An 18,577-nucleotide genomic window follows, 5' to 3' on the forward strand; every position below is an offset into this window, starting at 1 on the left:
GAAAGAGAAAAGTATCAAAATTTGCTGCATAAAATGTTACTTAATTTGGGGGAGTTTGCCAACAACTATTTATGAAATCAGTTCAACTGAAGAGAAGCAGAATGTTCAAAATATTCATGTTTGCATGAGTTTTTATAGAGCCTCAGAGATGGAAACATTTCCGAAGTTGGGCAGAAGACAAAGAGATATGACTTGACAGGGGAAAACTTGAACCTTGACTGCAAGAAAGCACATTTGCTACCCTCAGTGGGTTCTAAGTTGTTGTTTTTTTTTAAATCACCTCTCTTTCTTCACCTTTATTCCCTAAGCCCTGTCCTCTACTTTGCTATTTCTTTTCCCATAGTACAGATCACCTGTTAACATACCATATAATATACTTGCATTCATGTTTATTGCAGATTATTTGTCTTCCCTCAGCTAGAATATAATTTCCATGAAGACAAGTGTCTGCCTGCTTTGTTTACTGATATAAACTAAGCACCTATAAGAGTTTCTGAGTCAAGGAGGAATTAAGCCAATGATCAGTTGGTTAAATGACCAATAGCAGAGTGCTGGGCAGGCCTATAGGCTTCAGAATTTTGTGGTTTTGATTGGCTATTGAAAATAAACTGTTCCGCAGTTACTCTACAAGGTTAAGACAACTTTCTGTTTCCTTTCTCAGCATAAACATAGACTATATTTGAAGATAATATTTTAGACCCAACATGCTAGCTAAAATGTACATTGGAAAAAAAATTATACTAGTTGATTTGTTTTCTTTATCCAAAATATAATTATATTCCTTTTCAAAACTTTTCCTTACATAGGTGTGTGTCCATATATGTTTATATATATAAATACAATTCCATCTAGTCAAAGTTATGGTTTTTTCCAATAGTCATGTGGATGTGAGAGCTGAATTATAAAGAAAGTTGAGCACTGAGGAGTTGATGCTTTTGATCTGTGTGTTGGAGAGATTCTAGAGAGTCCCTTGGACTGCAAGGAGATCAAAGAAGTCAATCCTAAAAGAAATAAGTCCTGAATATTCAATGGAAGGACTGATGCTGAAGGAGAAGCTCCATAACTTTGGCAACCTGATGCAAAGAACTTGACTTGTTGGAAAAGACCCTGATGCTAGGAAAGTATGAAGGCAGAAGGAGAAGAGGATGGCAGAGGATGACATGCTGGATGGCATCACCAACTTGATGGACATGAGTTTGAGTAAGCTCCTGGAGTTGATTATGGACAGGGAAGCCTCCTGTGCTTCAGTTGATGAAATCAAAACAGAACTGAATGAACTGAACTGAAGTGAACCTATGCATAAATGTTATGTATAAAACATAATGACTATATGATCATTATGTATATGTAACATTGACATATAATGCTATTTTAGTTTCAGGTATAATTATACATATATAATATTGACATATATTGTGATTTTGGTTTCAGGCATACAACATAATTATTTGATATGTGTATATATTGCAATATATACATCCTTGTGGCTCAGATGGTAAAGAGTACAGTTGCAATGCAGGAGACCCTGGTTCAATCCCTGGGTCAGCAAGATCTCCTGGAGAAGGAAATGGCAACCCATTCCAGTATTCTTGCCTGGAGAATTTCAAGAACAGAGGAAACTGGCAGGCTACAGTCAAAGGAGTCGCAAAGAGTGGGACATGACTGAGCGAGTTTCACTTACACTAATATATTGAAAAATGATCACTGCAATAAGTCTGGTGAACATCCATCACTAGAGATAGCTACAATTTTCTTCTTGTGATGAGAACTTTTAAGATCTCTTAGTAGTGTTAAAATAGGCAATAAATATATTTCCTTTTTGACTTAGTGCAGTTAAATGAGACAAGTAGCTCTGAGTCTTAGAATCAAAGAATCATGTTGAAACAGTTGAGCTGAATAAAACTTCTCAGTACCAATTCATATAGAGCTTTCTTGAAAAATCCGATTGGGCCCACCTGACTCCCATCACATATGGTATGGTGTGCAGGCAGAGATCCATATTTAAGGTTTGTGCTATCTTTTCAATTTTTCCATGCATTTCTTTCTCAACATCTTTCAAGGCCTCATCTGTCTCCTGTCTTGACTATCCAAATAGGTTGTAATTAGAACACAAGATGTCTAAATAGCTAGAGTCGCAATTGCATCCCAGTGGGCATTTTGGAAAGAGGCTGGCAAGGAGTCCTTCCAGCATGAGAGTTTTACTTTCAGGGGATTAGAAAGCTTTTCAGTTTGTAGAGTCCATCAATATGAATATTATCTCGGGAGTGAACACTTTTTAATTATTTATTTGATTAGTGATTAGCTGACCATCTTCTAAGAGTAAGGGAATGAAGGGATAGTAAACAAGGGAGGATTCAGGCAAAAGGAATGAGAAATTCTTGGAGGAAGTGGACACATTATTAGGGAGAGCATAACTTCTAATTTATTTACATTTAAGGTTTTGTTCAGGCTGGCTCTGTAAAGGTATGGGTTGTTTTCATTTTAATTAAATTCATCCTCTATGCTTTACAATGTCTGTCTTATTTAAGTGTTGGAAGTGATTAGTGATTTACTGCTTGTTATCACTGGGTAGTTGTGCTTTGGTACAGGTATTTGATAGGGTCTAGCAGAGGCTCTTAAAGTACTTATTTCTATGATTTGCTGCAGAAACTTAACTTTTTTTTTTTTTTGATGATTTCTGGTACTAAGTCAAAGAAATACAGGAAAATAGAGCTCAGATGCTTTTGGATAAAACCTTAATTTATCTCCTCCCTTCTCTCTGACTTTTCAGTCTTCTATTTACTCAACTAGTCCCATATTCTTGGATGCCTTTTTTGACTCTTATGTCTGTCTCATTCCTTGCGTGTGGTCAAGGTCTATTTCATTTCCTGTATCTCTCACACCCTTTGCTTCTTTTCACTTGGCAGAGCCCTCTTTGATTTTTAGTGTCATAATATTCCCAGCTCTTTTGGGTCTGCTTCTTTTTCTCTATCAGCCCCAACAGTCACAACTCCTCAATCCAGGTTAAGGTTTCTCTTTTCTAATTCTGGACATTCTGTTCTCTTGCACTAAAATTTCTTCATTTCCTGTTGCTTTGTAGAATAAACACAAACTCTCCAAATTGGCATAAATGATTCTCCCTAATGCATAAAAAATCCATACAAGTATTTCTTCATTCTAACCCTACAATAATATGTACAATATATCATGGGAGCATAATCATGAGAGAGATATCATGTCTGTTAAAAAATGAGCATTTCTTGTGTTTTTGTCAGACTTAATTATTCACTGATACCTTATAATGCTATATGTATTACTATCTCAGTTGCCTTGATCTAGGATGTCAGAGATCCTTACTTCATAAGATGATCCTAAATGAATTGACAGATATACTGTTTTCCTATTTTTCCACATCAATATCCCATCAACCTTTCAAAACTCCATCATAAAGCCATCCCAGTTGCGTCACTCCTTTGACACACTCAGACAGCTCCTAGCTGTACTTTAATTCACTGTAGCACCTTGTTGGCATCACCTCTTATCCTTACTTTACTCAACCATTTTAACATAGTAATTTGTGTGTTTATGTCACCCTCTCTTCTCCACCACTAGAGAGACTACTTCTGGAAAATAGATATTTTTTTAAACCTCAGCTTAAATCCTCATTGTATCCAAGATGTGACTTACTAATCTATAAGGTCAGTGAACTTCAAAGGTTCTTCATTTGTTTGTTTCCATTTGGTAACCACCGCCACTATTCTTGATATAGCAGGGCCATTTCTTCAAATGTAATCTTACATGGAAACCTGTAAAAGAGGGAAAAATTGATGATTTCTGTATGGCAAGGGAGTGATTGTTAAACCTGTCCAGATATCCCTTCTTTGGCTTTCCCTGACTGACTCTACAGAATATCTATGGCTCTGTTCAATATTGTCTGAAATCTACAGTATTCAGCTTATATGTCACTATCAAGCAAGGATAGCACTCTCAATGTCACCACCTCTGTCATTGATCTAAAACCCTAAATTTATGCTTGAAATAAATTTTATAAGAGACAAATACATGAAGATGTGTGTGATCTATTGGTGAGTGTATGTTTCCTACAAATGCATTATCCCCCTTATTGCCAAATTTCCCCTCTAATAAATACCATCCTCTCTGCTTGAAATATCTAGACATTGAATGAAAGAAAGTTAAGCAAGTAACACAGTAGAATTAGATGTTTTTGGTAGTAAATGACTTAGAAAGTGCATTCAGTGTTTTTTCATGGACTTTTCCCTTTTGAAAAAAGAAAGTGAAAGTACAAGAAAGCTGACACTTTATATGCATGAAGGAGCCAAAAGAGGGATTGATAGATTGGTTTGGGGCAGAGTATTCTGTCATGTTCTGAAATGTTTGGGTCATCCTAGGTAGAGGCAGGGGCAGGACTCAGGCAAGAATAACCCTGCCTATGAGGGAAGAGGTTGGTTTTGCTGGACGGTGTTCCTGTATGTGGGTGAAAGTTGTCTTTGCATAACAGAAGAAAAGTTGCCTGGATTCTGCCCTGAAGAGTTGCCAAGCTTTGTTCATCTCTAGAACTGTGGCAATTAGTAGCAACAAAAGAATACTCCTAATATAAAGGGCAATTTCAGAAAAATGAGGAGAGAAGAGAAAATGGAAATAAAAGGGATTGTGAGATATTTGCTTTAAAGAAAAGTATAAATATTTGGGTCTTTAAAAATAAAGTGTTCTAACAGCATTTCATCCTTCACTACCCAAGTCTTTTACTCACTTTCCCTTTGCTGCTTTTCCTTCCTTCTGTCTTTCTCTTCTTCTTTCTTCTTCACTCCCCTTTCCCTTCTACCTTTTTATTTCCCATTTTCTGTTTACTTGGAATTACTGCTAAAGCCCTATCATGTTGCAAAACCAGCCCAGCAACATCACTGACTTCTTAGGAGAGCCAGTCAAGAGATTGGCCCTCATCCCAGGTTGTCTGGAGGCTGTTGAACAAGCTGAGCAACCCTAATCCAGTCACACTGCTCCAGTCTCAGTAGAGACTCAGTCTATTTGGAGGATTTTATAATTCAGGGACCTACTAGGGCATGTGTGTAAGGCCAAATAATTAATGACAAGGATAGTTACTCTAAAAGGAAGAGAGAATGGTGTCTCACTTCTCAGATAAATGTGTTTATGAATCCAGCTTTCTTATCTACTTGGTTTTTATGTGACCAGTTGGACAATTGTCCAGACTCCCCAGGCAGGGGACAGTTGACACTTAACTAAGCTAGACTTGTTAAACCCAGAGTGATAGAATGTATGGAATTTTTGCAAGATGATGCAGGAAATGATGATGCAGTGGAGTGTGGGTGAAGACAGCCACTGGAGGAGGATGGAGTCCATTCACCTTTGTGTCTACTATGATTTCAACCTTTGTGTTGCCCAGAATTTTCATATGTTGAAATCCTGACTCCCATGATGAAGGTGTTTCATAGGTGGGGCCTTTGGGAGGTGATGAAGTTATTGAGGTGATGAAGGTGTTGAAGGTGGAGGTGATGAAGGATGGAGCCTCCTGGATGAGATGACTGCTTTTATATATAAGAGACACACAGAGTTTCTCCAGCCCTTTCCCTGATGTGAGGATATAGTAAGAAGTGTGTGACGGAAAGAGGCCTTATCTGATCACACTGTGAAAATCTATTTTTATTGTTTATAATTCTATGATATTTTGTCACAGCAGCCCAGGAGGACTAAGACAGCATTTTTAGGCAGTTTAGTAAACCTCATGCTATTTAGGTAGCCATGTACAAAGCAATTATATTGTCTGTTGTAACACTGTGACAATGTAAGAATCAGCTGACACTTTGTGGCTTGCTTTCATAAAGAATTCTCAGAATTCATTCTTCTTGGTAGCATGATGAGCACAATGAATAATTATCTAATTCTTTGTTTCTTATAACTTGACCCAGCATAATTTTGTGTGGTTATTTAGTAAGCTCTTTAATGGTCTTTGTCATGTCAGTTCCTGCTATTTGTGACAAATTTTAATAGGAAATTCTTTCTCTCAGAGGTAGGGATGGATTTTCTTTTGACTTTCTATTAAATGAAGATAAAAACATTGACAAATTTCCTTCTTAGATTTTGACATCTCTACAGAGTCTGTGTTTATTTTGTTTCACATGAGACCCATTACACCCAAACATGCATTAAATAGCTATAAAACTCAAAGAAGCTTGCAACGGGATGGATCATCACTAACCATCTCAGGACTGGCTGGGATAGTTGTGGGCTTAACATGTGGTGTATCGGCACTTCAGCATCTGGAGGTAGGTTTTAATTTTACTTGAATCCCTGTCTAGGCAGTGGAACATTTTATAAAAAGCAGTTTTGGCCACATCATCATCTTCCGACATCAAGGAGGAGATTTCTGACCACACTGGATAGGAGATCTCCTTCTCCTGCTTCTCAGGATGAATCTAAGTACCCAAAAGATAATGAATCGTTATGAGTTTTATTAATATTTGCTCTTCTTTCTTCCTTCTTATTATCAAATTAAGATTGGGGAAGACTTATGAAACTCTCTAGACATGGATTTGGAGCCAGTGTATGGAAAATCTATTAGCAATCTAAAATCAAGAAGCAGAACTCAAGTATGAGTTTGGTTTTGACTTTCTCTTTCCTTTCTTTCCATCCTCATCCTTTGATTTGAAGAGGACAAAGAAAGAACATGAACAGACGTTCAGTAGCAGATCACCTGCGTTGCTTTGAAGAAAACATTGATCTTACACATTCTGTGCTTCAGTTCTCTTACCCATGAAAGTATTTCAACCACATGTGCCCAGTAAGAGGCTAGCTTTTGGTGGAATTGTGTGCAATGCAGGGAGTGCTGCACCTGTCAAAAATTGTAGTTGAATTCTAATTCACTTACAGTAGAATCTAGCATTATGAATGATTAGGCTCTCACTTTATATAACAGCAATTAGAATATAGAAGGCCTGAATCTTGTCCTTATAAAGTGAGATGTTTCAAAACTCCTTCCTCAATACAGAGGTCATCTTTCATTCATGAGAAAAGCAAAGAAGGCTTCAGGAGATGGCTCACCCTTTTTTGTATCACTTCCACACCTTCTAGAAGTACTTTGGTCTTTTCCTCAATCTCTGCAGCCCTTGACAAGAGATCAGGTGAGGCTTCTTTCAAGCGCAGCAGCTCTGTGACTAGGTGATGCAGAGGTTCATCCCACGAGTGGAGCAAACTGAGTACCAACCTAAAAAGGATTTTGTCCTAAGGAGCCACAGGAAACAATCTCATTAAAATAAACAAAATTCAGTAGGCTTGGTAACATGTGATTTTTGCTCAGGGAGGCTGAGCATATAAAAAAACCCTTTATTATTCCTCTGTGTATGCAAAGTTTTTAAAGATGTTAAGGATATAAAATTATAAAATGTGTACTATTAGTTTATACTTTGCTGAAACTCTTTTAAAAAAACTGTCATTTAAATAATCCTTTTGATGAATTCTAATTTAGAACATGAGATATTTTGTTTTTCCCTCTGAAATTCAACCATCTGCTCAGTGAGTTCTTTTATATTTGAATGCTTTTCTTATTCAGGGAGAGAAGTCTAAATATGTTTTTGGAGCTCAATATGTGCCTAGAGTACCTGGCCCAGGAAACGTGGATCCTACCCATGCCCACATCATTTTCACCCAATGATTCATTTGTATTAATGAATCAAATCCTTCATTAATTCATTTTCTGATTGGTAGTTTTATGATATTTGAACAAAGAGATAATGAAGAAGACATGAAATTCTTAAACACATTTTCTTCAATCCATACCAACAGAAGTCCCATTTGCTATCAGAGCAGTCTTTCTACTGACATGAGTAGGGGCAGAAAAAGGCACAGTATTGTTTTTAGTAACAGCATCAGTGGGATTCACAATGGAGGGGGCTCCCCCCACCCCCCGACTCAGTTCACTACTACAAGGATTGGGCATGAAACTCAGGGGCTGAGTATCTCTAATTAAGGCTTGATTGCCTTATAGGCATGAAATAATTTAGTGGTATAGGAAATGAAGAGCAGAGAAGTGAATAGACACTGCAATAGAAATATAATGGGAGACTAAGGAGCTGTAATGAAATACAGAGTCTAGGGTGAGAGCAGCATAGTTTTCAACAGGGCTTTGTAGCTTAAAGATGAAGAGTGAGAGCTCTGAGTTGTATGAAACCTAGACTCACTGCTTATTACCTGTGTGATGGGTGCAAATCTCTTAATTTTTCTGAGCCTTGGTTTCTTCATCTCAGGAAGTGTAATAACAGTCACTGTGCTACAGGATTTTTTGTAAGGATTAAGCATAGTAATGAACACAGAGCACTTTGTAAATTGTATGGCAGTGTAAGAGCCCTCAATAAATTTTAAGTTTATTTTAAATTCATTAAAAACATCCTCCTTCTCCTTGACCTTCTTCCTTCATTTTATCATCTCCATTATTAAGATGCTGAGCAGATAGAAAGAATGTTGATATTATTAATAAAGTTTTAGTAAGAGAACAGATTGTATTTAAGAGAAGATGTATGTGAAAATATTTTAAATAATGTTAGGATTGTGGTTAATGTGGGAATCAGAAACGAGCAATTAAAATGAAAAAAAGTTGGAGCTGGGATTAATGATTGAGGTTCAATTTGTAGACTGTGTTTACATCAGAACAGAGACAATTGTTGCAACCATAAGAAGCAAAACATAATATTTTATAGGACATTTGGGGAGGAGACTCATAATTAAGAATAAAAGTGACAGAGGAATCACTGAGAATGATAAATGAAGTAGGTTTCAGAGAAGCAGAAGAATCAGGAGAGTCTTGAAAGTCAGAAGCAATGCCTCCAATGGTGCAGCGTAGGAGTGGCTCCCACGTAGGTGTCACTGGTCACAGGGTATACTCAAAACTGTGGTTCTTATATATCCATGAATTCTGCCAACCTTATATTTTACACATAGAATTTTTGTTCAGCCCATGCTTTCATACAGTATAATAGCTGCAATCCTGGGCCTAATGCATTGGTTAAACTAAGGTTATCTGCATGGGAATTTATAGATCTGTTATTTATTTGCTACTACAGATCTTTGGGGCAGGAGGAGAAGAGCATGACAGAGGATGAGATGGCTAGATGGCATCACCGACTCAATGGGCATGAGTTTGAGCAAACTCCGGGTGTTGGGGGTATTGGTGATGGACAGGGAGGCCTGGCGAGCTGCGATTCATGGGGTCGCAAAGAGTCAGACACGACTGAGCGACTGAATTGAACTGAACTGACAGATCTTTAGTCATCACTTGATTCTATTCATATGTTATCAACTGCATAATGTAATTTCTCTTTAATTGCTTAGTATTCCTCACATTTCTCTGCATGTGCAGTTACCATTACTCTAATAATCTAAAGCCTAGTAACACGAGTGCACTGTCTCAGTTGCTTGGGTGAAAAACCCAGATAAAATCCTCACCTCTGTATTTTCAGCTTCTTCTTTGCTTTCAGGGATGGTGAGGGATGTAGTGTGGCAGCTGTTGAGGACCGTGGGAGTTAAGTTTTTTCTCTGGCCGTACTGTTTATCCTGGGAGTGATCAAGCACATTCAATTCCTTATGGTTATTTTGGCATTCAATAAATGAATTCATTACCAGAATATTAACACAGCTGATAGATGTATAATTTTTTTAATGAGGGTTACATAATTGAACGTCATTCTTTTTCCTATTTCTTTCCATTATCACTATTAACAATTGTTTTTGTTTTTCACCTAATTTTTCTAAACTTGAAACTCTTCCCTTCTTTGCTCTTCCCAGGTTTAATTTCATCCTTTCCAGTTAATATTAGGACAGCAAACGCTAAAATTACCACAAATATCAAATATTTAATGTTTTATTAAGTATCTTTTTTTTTTTTAGTATTTGAACGAAATATAATACATACGTACCAATATGTAGCCATATAATATCTTGTTTACTGTGGGTTAGAAACAATATACTCCCTTAATAGGAGTTATAAAATTATAACTTTCCTCTGATTAAGCTCTGAATCCACACACCTATAGTTTAGTGTTCACCATAGATGCAGAATACAATGTTGTTGATGATGACAAAATGGTAAGTTAGAAAAGCATTGCATAAAAGTATAGGAAATACTAAGCAATGGACTTAGAATAAGAACAGCAAAAATCAGCTAACACATGGATAGAGAAAAAGTAATCTAGAGGAAGTTGTGAACATTTAAAGAGATTACTTGGAAGATTTGAAAAAAAAAATAGCAGTCAAAAATGGAGGATGACAGAAAAACTACTGAGTAAAAAGAACTCCATGAATTTAATAGAAACATGAGCATGATTTTTTTTATCAGTGTCTGCTCTACATAGGGCTATTTGAGTAATCTGAAAGACGACTTCCAAAATACTTTCATCAGAAAGAATAATTGGTTCCAATTCTAAACCAATCCTTCTACTGTACTTCTAAACGTATTCATTGCCAATCTTAGAGCAATGTTTGAAGTGAAAGTCACTCAGCTGCGTCCAACACGTTGCGACACCATGGAGTTGTCTAGGGAATACTTCAGGCCAGAATACTGGAGTGGGTAGCCTTTCCATTCTCCAGGGGATCTTCCCAACCCAGGGATCAAATCCAGGTCTCCCGCATTGCAGGCAAATTCTTTAACAGTTGAGCCACAAGGAAAGCCCAAGAACACTGGAGTGGATAGCTTATCAGTTCTCCAGGGGATATTCCCTACCCAGGAATTGAACCAGGGTCTCCTGCATTGCAGGTGGATTCTTTACCAACTGAGCTATCAGGGAAGACAAAACAATGTTTAGTAGCATTAAAAAGCTATCATCATTTTGTCTTCCTGACATGGATTCAGTACGTACTGTGGTTGGAAAAGGGCCTTTATGAAGATTAATTAAGGTTAAATGAGCTCATAGGGTGGGACACTGATCGAGTAGGATTAGTGTCTTCATGAGGAGAAACACCAGAGAGATTTCTCTTTTGTCTCTGTGTCTCTGTCTCTGTCTCTCTTTCCCACCCCCTCAACCTCTGAGGACACAGGGAGAAGCCATCCTGGGAAGAGAGAGTTCTTACCAGAACCTGACCTTGCTGGCGCCCTGATCTGGGACCTCTAGTCCCCAGAACTGTGAGGAAACAGGTTTCTATTGTTTAATCCACTCAGTCTATGGTATTATTTAATGGGACTCCAAGCTTCCCTGGTGGCGCAGATGGTAAAGAGTCTGCCTGCAATGCAGGAGACACGGGTTCAGTCCCTGGGCTGGGAAGATCCCCTGGAGAAGAGCATGGTAAGCCACTCCAGTATTCTTGCCTGGAGCGCCACAGTCCATGGGGTCACAAAGAGTAGGACACGACTGAGCGACTAACACACCTTCAAGATGACAAATACAGGTGCTTTAAACTTATTTTGGAAATTTAAAAATTAAAATTAATGAAAGGAAATTGAATCAGATATTTCACTCTTTAAGAATCTTTGACATTTCATGAAATTAATCCTTTCTTCGATTTACACATCTTATGAGCTGATGACATGTTTGACTTAGGAAGTGTGTTATTTGAAGTTTGGCTGATGCAGCCTTCTTGTTTAAAGGATAAAATAGCCCACTCACTTTCACCAAGGTTTCTTATGGAAATAAGCAAGGAATACAGTACTTACAAATTCATTGAACATTTCCCTGGCGAGCCTTTGGTTGTAGTTAGCCACCATGGTTGCAGTGTCAAACAGGTTTTCAAGGGGAATCCGGCACTCGCCAGTTTGGTTTTTACAGTATGGTGCATAGTCCTCACCCTGGCACAAGATTGGATTTGACAGCACCAGCAGCAGGAGCAGGCGGGGCCCTGCATAAATAAAAGCATGAGCCACTCTGAGATGATGTATTAGCCTGAGGTTAGCAAAAGCCATCCTCTCCAGGGAAGCCTCATCTCTCCCTGTTGCCCTGAGCAGAATTTGATCCAATGAGCCAACTCATTGGAAAAGACCCTGATGCTAGGAAAGATTGAGGGCAGAAAGAGAATGGGGCAACAGAGGATGAGAAGGTTGGATGGCATTACCAACATAATGGACAAGAGTTTGAGCAAACTCCAGGAGATAGTGAAGGACAGGGAAGCCTGGCATACTGCAGTCCATGGAGTTGCAAAGAGTTGGACATCACTTAGGGACTAAAGAAGAAGAACATCAGAATTTTTAAGGTTTTCTCTTCTCTGAGTTGTATAGTGCCATGGTATCTAAGAATAAAATGGTTATTTAAAATTAGGTGATGAAAGTAAAAGAAGTGTTTCTCAAAAAGCAGAGTTAAGTTGGAATATTGTGGGACTATATCTTTGAACATCTAAGCTTACTGGGACAAGTAAGGAGAATAAGAGTTCATATAACACAGGCATATTTGTGTACATATATTTCTGTGTATATATGCTTGTGTTATGCATAAAGATAAATATACACTTAATTCCTTCATGGAACTTTGTGCTTTTTCAAAATTAGACTATATAGGAGGCAATAAGTATAGCTGTGGTTGTTACAATAGTCATGTATGGATGTGAGGACTGGACAATAAAGAAAACTGAGCACCGAAGAATTGATGTTTTTGAACTGTGGTGTTGGAGAAGGCTTTTGAGAGTTCCTTGGACTGCAAGGAGATCAAACAAGTCAATCATAAAAGAAATCAGTCCTGAATATTCATTGGAAGGACTGTTGCTGAAGCTCCAATACTTTGGCCACCTGATGCGAAGAACTGACTCATTGAAAAAGACCCTGATGCTGGGCAAGATTGAAGGCAGGTGGAGAAGGGGACAACAGAGGATGAGATGGTTGGATAGCCTCACCGAATCAATGGACATGAGTTTGAGCAAGCTTCAGGAGTTGGTGATGGACAGGGAAGCCTGGCATGCTGCAGTTTATGCAGTCGCAGAGAGTCGGACACAACTGAGTGACTGAACTGAACTGAACTGAACTGAACTGAACTGAAGAATATCATAACTGACAGAAGAATACCATAAATCTGAATGTAATTGATCATTTATTGGAAGACAGCTAACTATATGACATTTTTTTTCTGTCAAAATATAATTTGGTGATCATATAACATATCTAAATATCCAATATATGACTGAAGAGGAGCTCACTGTATTATCCACACTGCAAACTGGAGGAATCAATTATCAATGGATAACTATGCATTAAACTTGTAGTTGAATGAGCAAAATAAACTGATAAACACTTTTGTCCTTTTCTCAGTGTTCAGTTCAGTTCAATTCAGTCACTCAGTTGTGTCTGACTCTTTGCGACCCCATTAACTGCAGCACGCCAGGCCACCCTGTCCATCACCAACTCCCAGGGGTTCACCCAAACTCATGTCTATTGAGTCAGTGATGCCATCCAACCATCTCATGCTCTGTCATCCCCTTCTCCTCCTGCTCTCAATCTCTCCCAGCATCAGGGTCTTTTCAAATGAGTCACCACTTTGCCTCAGGTGGCCAAGGTATTGGAGTTTCAGCTTCAACATCAGTCCTTCCAATGAATACCCAGGACTGGTCTCGTTTAGGATGGACTGGTTGGATCTCCTTGCAGTCCAAGGGACTCTCAAGAGTCTTCTCTGACACTACAGTTCAAAAGCATCAATTCTTTGGTGCTCAGCTTTCTTTATAGTCCAACTCTCACATCCACACATTACTACTGGAAAAACCATAGGCTTGACTAGATGGACCTTTGTTGACAACGTAATGTCTGCTTTTTAATATGCTGGTCATATTGGTTGATCATAACCAATATTGGTTTGTCACATGCTGGTCATTCTAGGTTGGTCATAACTTTCCTTCCAAGGAGTAAGCATATTTTAATTTCATGGCTGCAATCACCATCTGCAGTGATTTTGGAACCCCCCAAAATAAAAGTCAGCCACTGTTTCCACTGTTTCCCAGCAAGCTATACTCTCTGTCTATAACAATTTTAGGTGCTATTGTGCCCAAGCATTGAAATTGGGGCTCTTCCCAGAAATGCATAGATATGAGCCTTGCTCCAGAGTTTGTGTTCTTGATTATGGAATCTTCTGTTCACTGGTCCACTAAGTCCCACGCTTTCTCCCTGAGCATCATCTGGTTCTCCTGTTTACATAAGTGTTTGTACTTTGGTTTACCTATTGATTCTCTTGTTCTTTTGATCAGACTACCCAGGCTCTTGATGGTTTATTTTTCAGATCCTTTTGTTTTTTGTTTTTCCTGATGCTTGTTAATGTATTTGCTTTCACACATTCCAGAATTTTAGTATCTACAACTGTCCTACCCTATCCTCTTGCTGTCTAAATTTTGGCTTTTAGTATCACCATATTTTTCTGAACTTCATTTTCCTTTTGGTCCACTTTCTGGTATTCAAATTAATCTGGATTCTCACATCTGACTGTTCTTGGTGCCTCAGGCAACTTTGAGAAGTTGACTTTCTCTCTATGCAATACTGCCCCTTATTTTGATACCATTGTGGACTTTCTATAATTTCACTTCCTGCCTCATATTTTGTCTTTGTCTTTTTCCAGCTGCTGTAACTTCAGTACTACGTGTCTTTACATTGGTATTAATATTTATAATAAATTCTGAACCTGATGTAGCAGATAATTAATACAATCAAAATAGTAATAATAAATCCCCCCAAATTATAATCCATAAATGCTCCCATTTTTAAAAGATTTTCTATCCAAATATTATTGAGATCCCCTAACTCATGTTCCATTACTAAGTGGTTCAATTTTGAGATAGAATATACAGAACAATGGAGTGGCAAACACGGACAATTACCTTGCTCTTTATATGTCTCATTAGTAACTGTGTAAATGTTAGTTTTTATACAGTAGGGCTATTCCTAGCACATATTAGAGCTCCCTGTGGGGTGATTGCTTTTGATGAAGGATGTGCACTGAGAACTATAATCGCCAAAATGATGAGTGGACATGAAAGGAAGCAATGCAAGGAAGACATAGGCTTTTGTTGTTCTGGTAGGAAAAGATTGCTGTGTCTCTCATCTCCATATTTAACAAAACCGTTATTCTCCCTTTGATTTTTTAAAAATTGGGGTTATTTGCGTTTTTTGCCCTTTGGTTGTATGAATCTCACATAGTTTTGGATATTAAGACCTTATCAAATATGTGATTTGCAAATATTTCCTTTCATTCCATAGGTTGCCATTTGATTTATTGATGGGTTCCTTTGCTGTGCAGAAGCTTCTGAGTTTGATGTGGTCCCACTTGTTTATTTTTGCAGCTGCTGCCTTTGCTTTTTGTGTCAAACAAAAAAAGAAATATTGCAGAGACATAGGTCAAGGAGATTCTCTCAATGTTTTCTTCTAGAAGTTTTATGGTTTAAGGTCTTATGTTAAGCTTTTTAATCCATTTTTGGTACAGTTTAATTTTTTTGCATACAACTATCCTGTTCTCCCACTACCATTTATTGAGGAGACCTTCCTTTCCCATTGGATATTCTTGGTTCCTTTGTCATACATTAATTGACAATACATGGGTGTGTGCTTCTTTCTGGATTCTCTGTTCTGGCCTGTTGACCCGTGTATATGTTTTTATGCAAATGCCATTCTATTTTGATTACTTTTTATATTTATAGTTTTCTTTATTTCCCTTTCAGATAGCTCACTATTGGTGTATGGATAGGCAACTGAGTTTTGTATATCATAATACAGTATACAAAATATATGCTACAGTTTTATGGAATAGACATTTTCCCCCAAAATAAGACATGCAGATGGCCAAGAGGTATATGACAAGATACTCAACATCAATAATTACCAGGAAAATGCAAACCAAAAGCACAAGTGATATCACCCCATACCTGTTAGAATGGCCATTAGCAAAAAGATAAGAAATATGAATAACATGTGTTGATGAGGGTATGGAGAAACAGTAGGTCTTGTGCACTGTTGTTGGGAGTGTGAATTGGTGCAACTCCCATGGAAAACAGCTGTGCAGATTCCTCAAGAAATTTAAAAGAGTAATGTTATATGATCCATTAATCCTACTTCTGGCTTACCTCAAAGCTCAAAGCTTACCTCAAAGACCCAGGTTCGATTCCTGAGTTGGTAAGATTCTCTGGAGAAGGAAAGGGCAACTCATTCCAGTATTCTTGCCTGGAGAACCCCATGGACAGAGGAACCTGGCAGGCTACAGTCCCTGATGTTGCAGGAGTTGGACACAACTTAATGACTAAAATGAAACCACAATCCTACTTTTGGATATATATTCAAAGGAAATGAAATCATTATCTTAAAGAGATATTTGTACTCCTATGTTCATTGAAGCATTATTCACAGTAGCCAAGATAAACAAACAATCTCAATATTTTCAACAGGTGAACAGATTAAAATAATGTGATATGATATATATGTGTGTGTGTATGTGTGTGAATATTATTTAGCCATTTTAAAAAGGGAGAAATCATATCATTTGTGGCAAATGGATAAAACTGGATAGCCTGATGCTAAGTGAAATAGGACAGAGAAAGAGAAATACCATATGATCTCAATTATCTGGAATCTAAAAAAAATTGGAACTCAGAAACAGAACAGGAAAGTGATTGCCAAGAGTTGGAGGGTGCAGAAAATAAGGAGAGATTTGTAAAAGGTTACACATTCTCATTTAATAAGGTCTGAGGATCTAATGTAGAGCATGGTGACTATAAGGGATAAGATTGTGCTGTATAATTGAAATTGCCTAAGAGAATGGGAATTACGTATGTTCTTTATGAAAAAAATAAACAGTAAACCTGTGAGGTGATGACTTTGTTACTGAACTCAGTAGAAAAGGAAAATCTTTTCTAAGACATACATACATTAGGGTCAACAAGATGGTGGAGGAGTAGGTGGACACGGAGTACATATCTCTCCATGGATGCATCTAGAATTCATGTACAGGGTTTTCCTGGAAGCTCAGTGGTAAAGAATCAGCCTACCGATGTAGGAGGCATGAGTTCAATTCCTGATCTGGGAGGCTCTCCCATGTCACAGAGTGACTAGTCCCATGCACCACAACTATTGAGTCTGTGCTTTAGAGCCTAGGAACCACAAGTGCTGAGACCACATATCACAACTACTGAAGTCTGTGTACCTGGAGCCCATTCTCTGTAACAAGAAAAGCCACTACAATGAGAAGCCCCGTATGCTGCACCTAGAGAATGTCCCCTACTCTCTGCACCTAGAGAAAAGTCTAGGAAAACGTGAGCTGCACTAATTTGTGTTGCAGGATGGGGGAGTAGAGAGGTACTGGGGAAATGAGAAGTGATCACATTTTCAATAGGTTTCCTGTATTTTTCTACATTTGCTTCTTCTTGTCCGCCTTCTCTATAAGGATGGTGTTAAAAAAAGAATTAATGCACATTTAAGTACCTCTAGAGATGTATCAGGAGTTCCTGACCACTGGAAAGGAAATCATAGATTCATGCAAAACTCACTAGGATTAAGGGAAGAAGGAGGAGGGAAAGCAAGCAGAATCAATGTGCACCAGGGGTCAGGGAGCGGAAGCAGGGGAGAGATCCTGGCATTCAGGGCAATTGGTTGGGCAGAAGGGAGGCATTTGAGGCTTTTGGAGTGAAGTAGCTGATCTGTGACAGTCCAGATGGAGTGGAACCACACAGATAATCCATGCCATGGCCTTATATACCTTGAACAAGGTCGCTGATCCACTGGTGTCCACGGTGACTGGATGCTGGAGCCATGGGGATTGGAGAGAAATCCCAGGATGAGGACTGCTGCTGATGGGGAGACGGCCCAACAGGACAGAATGGAGGAAATCTGTGGTGGGGAATGCCTAAGGAGGAAAACCTGGCAACCATAGAAATAGTGTGCTACTGATTAGTCACATCCTGGGGGTGGAGCTGTCACTGTTTCTTCTCTCTTACCAATGCTGGTACCTGCATAAGAGGAATAGGGAAAGATCACAGTGATGGTGGCCTTCAAGCGACCAGTGCACTGAGCAATAAAAAATGTCAGTATCTCTATACACCTTATACAGGTATACTAAATTGTTTCAGGCGTATTCAACTCTGAGACCCTATGGACTATAGCAACCAGGCTCCTCTGTCCAGGAGAATTTGCCCGGCAAGAACACTGGAGTGGGTTGCGATGCCCTCCTCCAGGGGGTCTTCCCTACTCAGGGATCAAACTGGTGTCTCTTACTCTCCTGCATTTTCAGGTGGGCTCTTTACCACCAGTACCACCTGGGAAGCTGATATATAGGCTACCCTACCTATCCTATTCTCTTACTATCTAAATTTTGACTTGTAGTTTTAAAATTTAACATCTAAATGTATGTGTGTTAATGTTTATTACAGAAAGAGCACACTCTTCCTCAGTGGTAGTGGTGGTCTATGTCTATGGTTAAAGAACTAGGACAGGCTTCCTCTGCCCTGAGATGGATTTCCTGTGCCCTGACCTTCAGGGAGGTCAGTGGGTGGCCAACTCCATCTATGTATACCTTGTGTGTGGGTCTGCTGCAATTCTGCAGCAGCCTCACAAAAACTTTGTCTTAGCCACTGGAGATGCAAACTGTGCAGTGTCTCAAAACTTTACTCAGTTCCAGTGGGTTTTATCAGG

The 18,577-nt window shown here is 38.6% G+C and overlaps 1 protein-coding gene across 1 annotated transcript; it reads right to left on the reverse strand.

Moving 5' to 3' along the window:
* Positions 1-6,114: 6,114 nt before the first annotated feature.
* Positions 6,115-17,817, reverse strand: LOC110141819 (chorionic somatomammotropin hormone 1-like). The gene is made up of 5 exons (XM_020900842.2): positions 17,646-17,817; positions 11,654-11,835; positions 9,454-9,561; positions 7,057-7,236; positions 6,115-6,431 (listed from the first exon to the last, which is right to left on the reverse strand). The coding sequence occupies exons 1-5, from the start codon at positions 17,815-17,817 to the stop codon at positions 6,246-6,248; spliced, it is 828 nt and encodes a 275-aa protein (XP_020756501.2). The 3' UTR covers positions 6,115-6,245.
* Between the last annotated feature and the right edge of the window lie 760 nt (positions 17,818-18,577).

Source organism: Odocoileus virginianus, chromosome 27 (assembly GCF_023699985.2).
Source record: "Odocoileus virginianus isolate 20LAN1187 ecotype Illinois chromosome 27, Ovbor_1.2, whole genome shotgun sequence".
Lineage (NCBI taxonomy): Eukaryota > Metazoa > Chordata > Mammalia > Artiodactyla > Cervidae > Odocoileus > Odocoileus virginianus.

What these genes read in the sequence shown, in the direction of transcription:
- LOC110141819 (XM_020900842.2), bottom strand. Translation starts at nt 17,817, where the DNA reads ATGGTTGCCAGGTTTTCCTCCTTAGGCATTCCCCACCACAGATTTCCT. An exon ending in GATCAGCGACCTTGTTCAAG is followed by an intron (nt 11,836 to 17,645) that starts GTATATAAGGCC and finishes TTATTTATGCAG; the next exon opens with GGCCCCGCCTGCTCCTGCTG. An exon ending in AAGAAGCTGAAAATACAGAG is followed by an intron (nt 7,237 to 9,453) that starts GTGAGGATTTTA and finishes GTGGCTCCTTAG; the next exon opens with GACAAAATCCTTTTTAGGTT.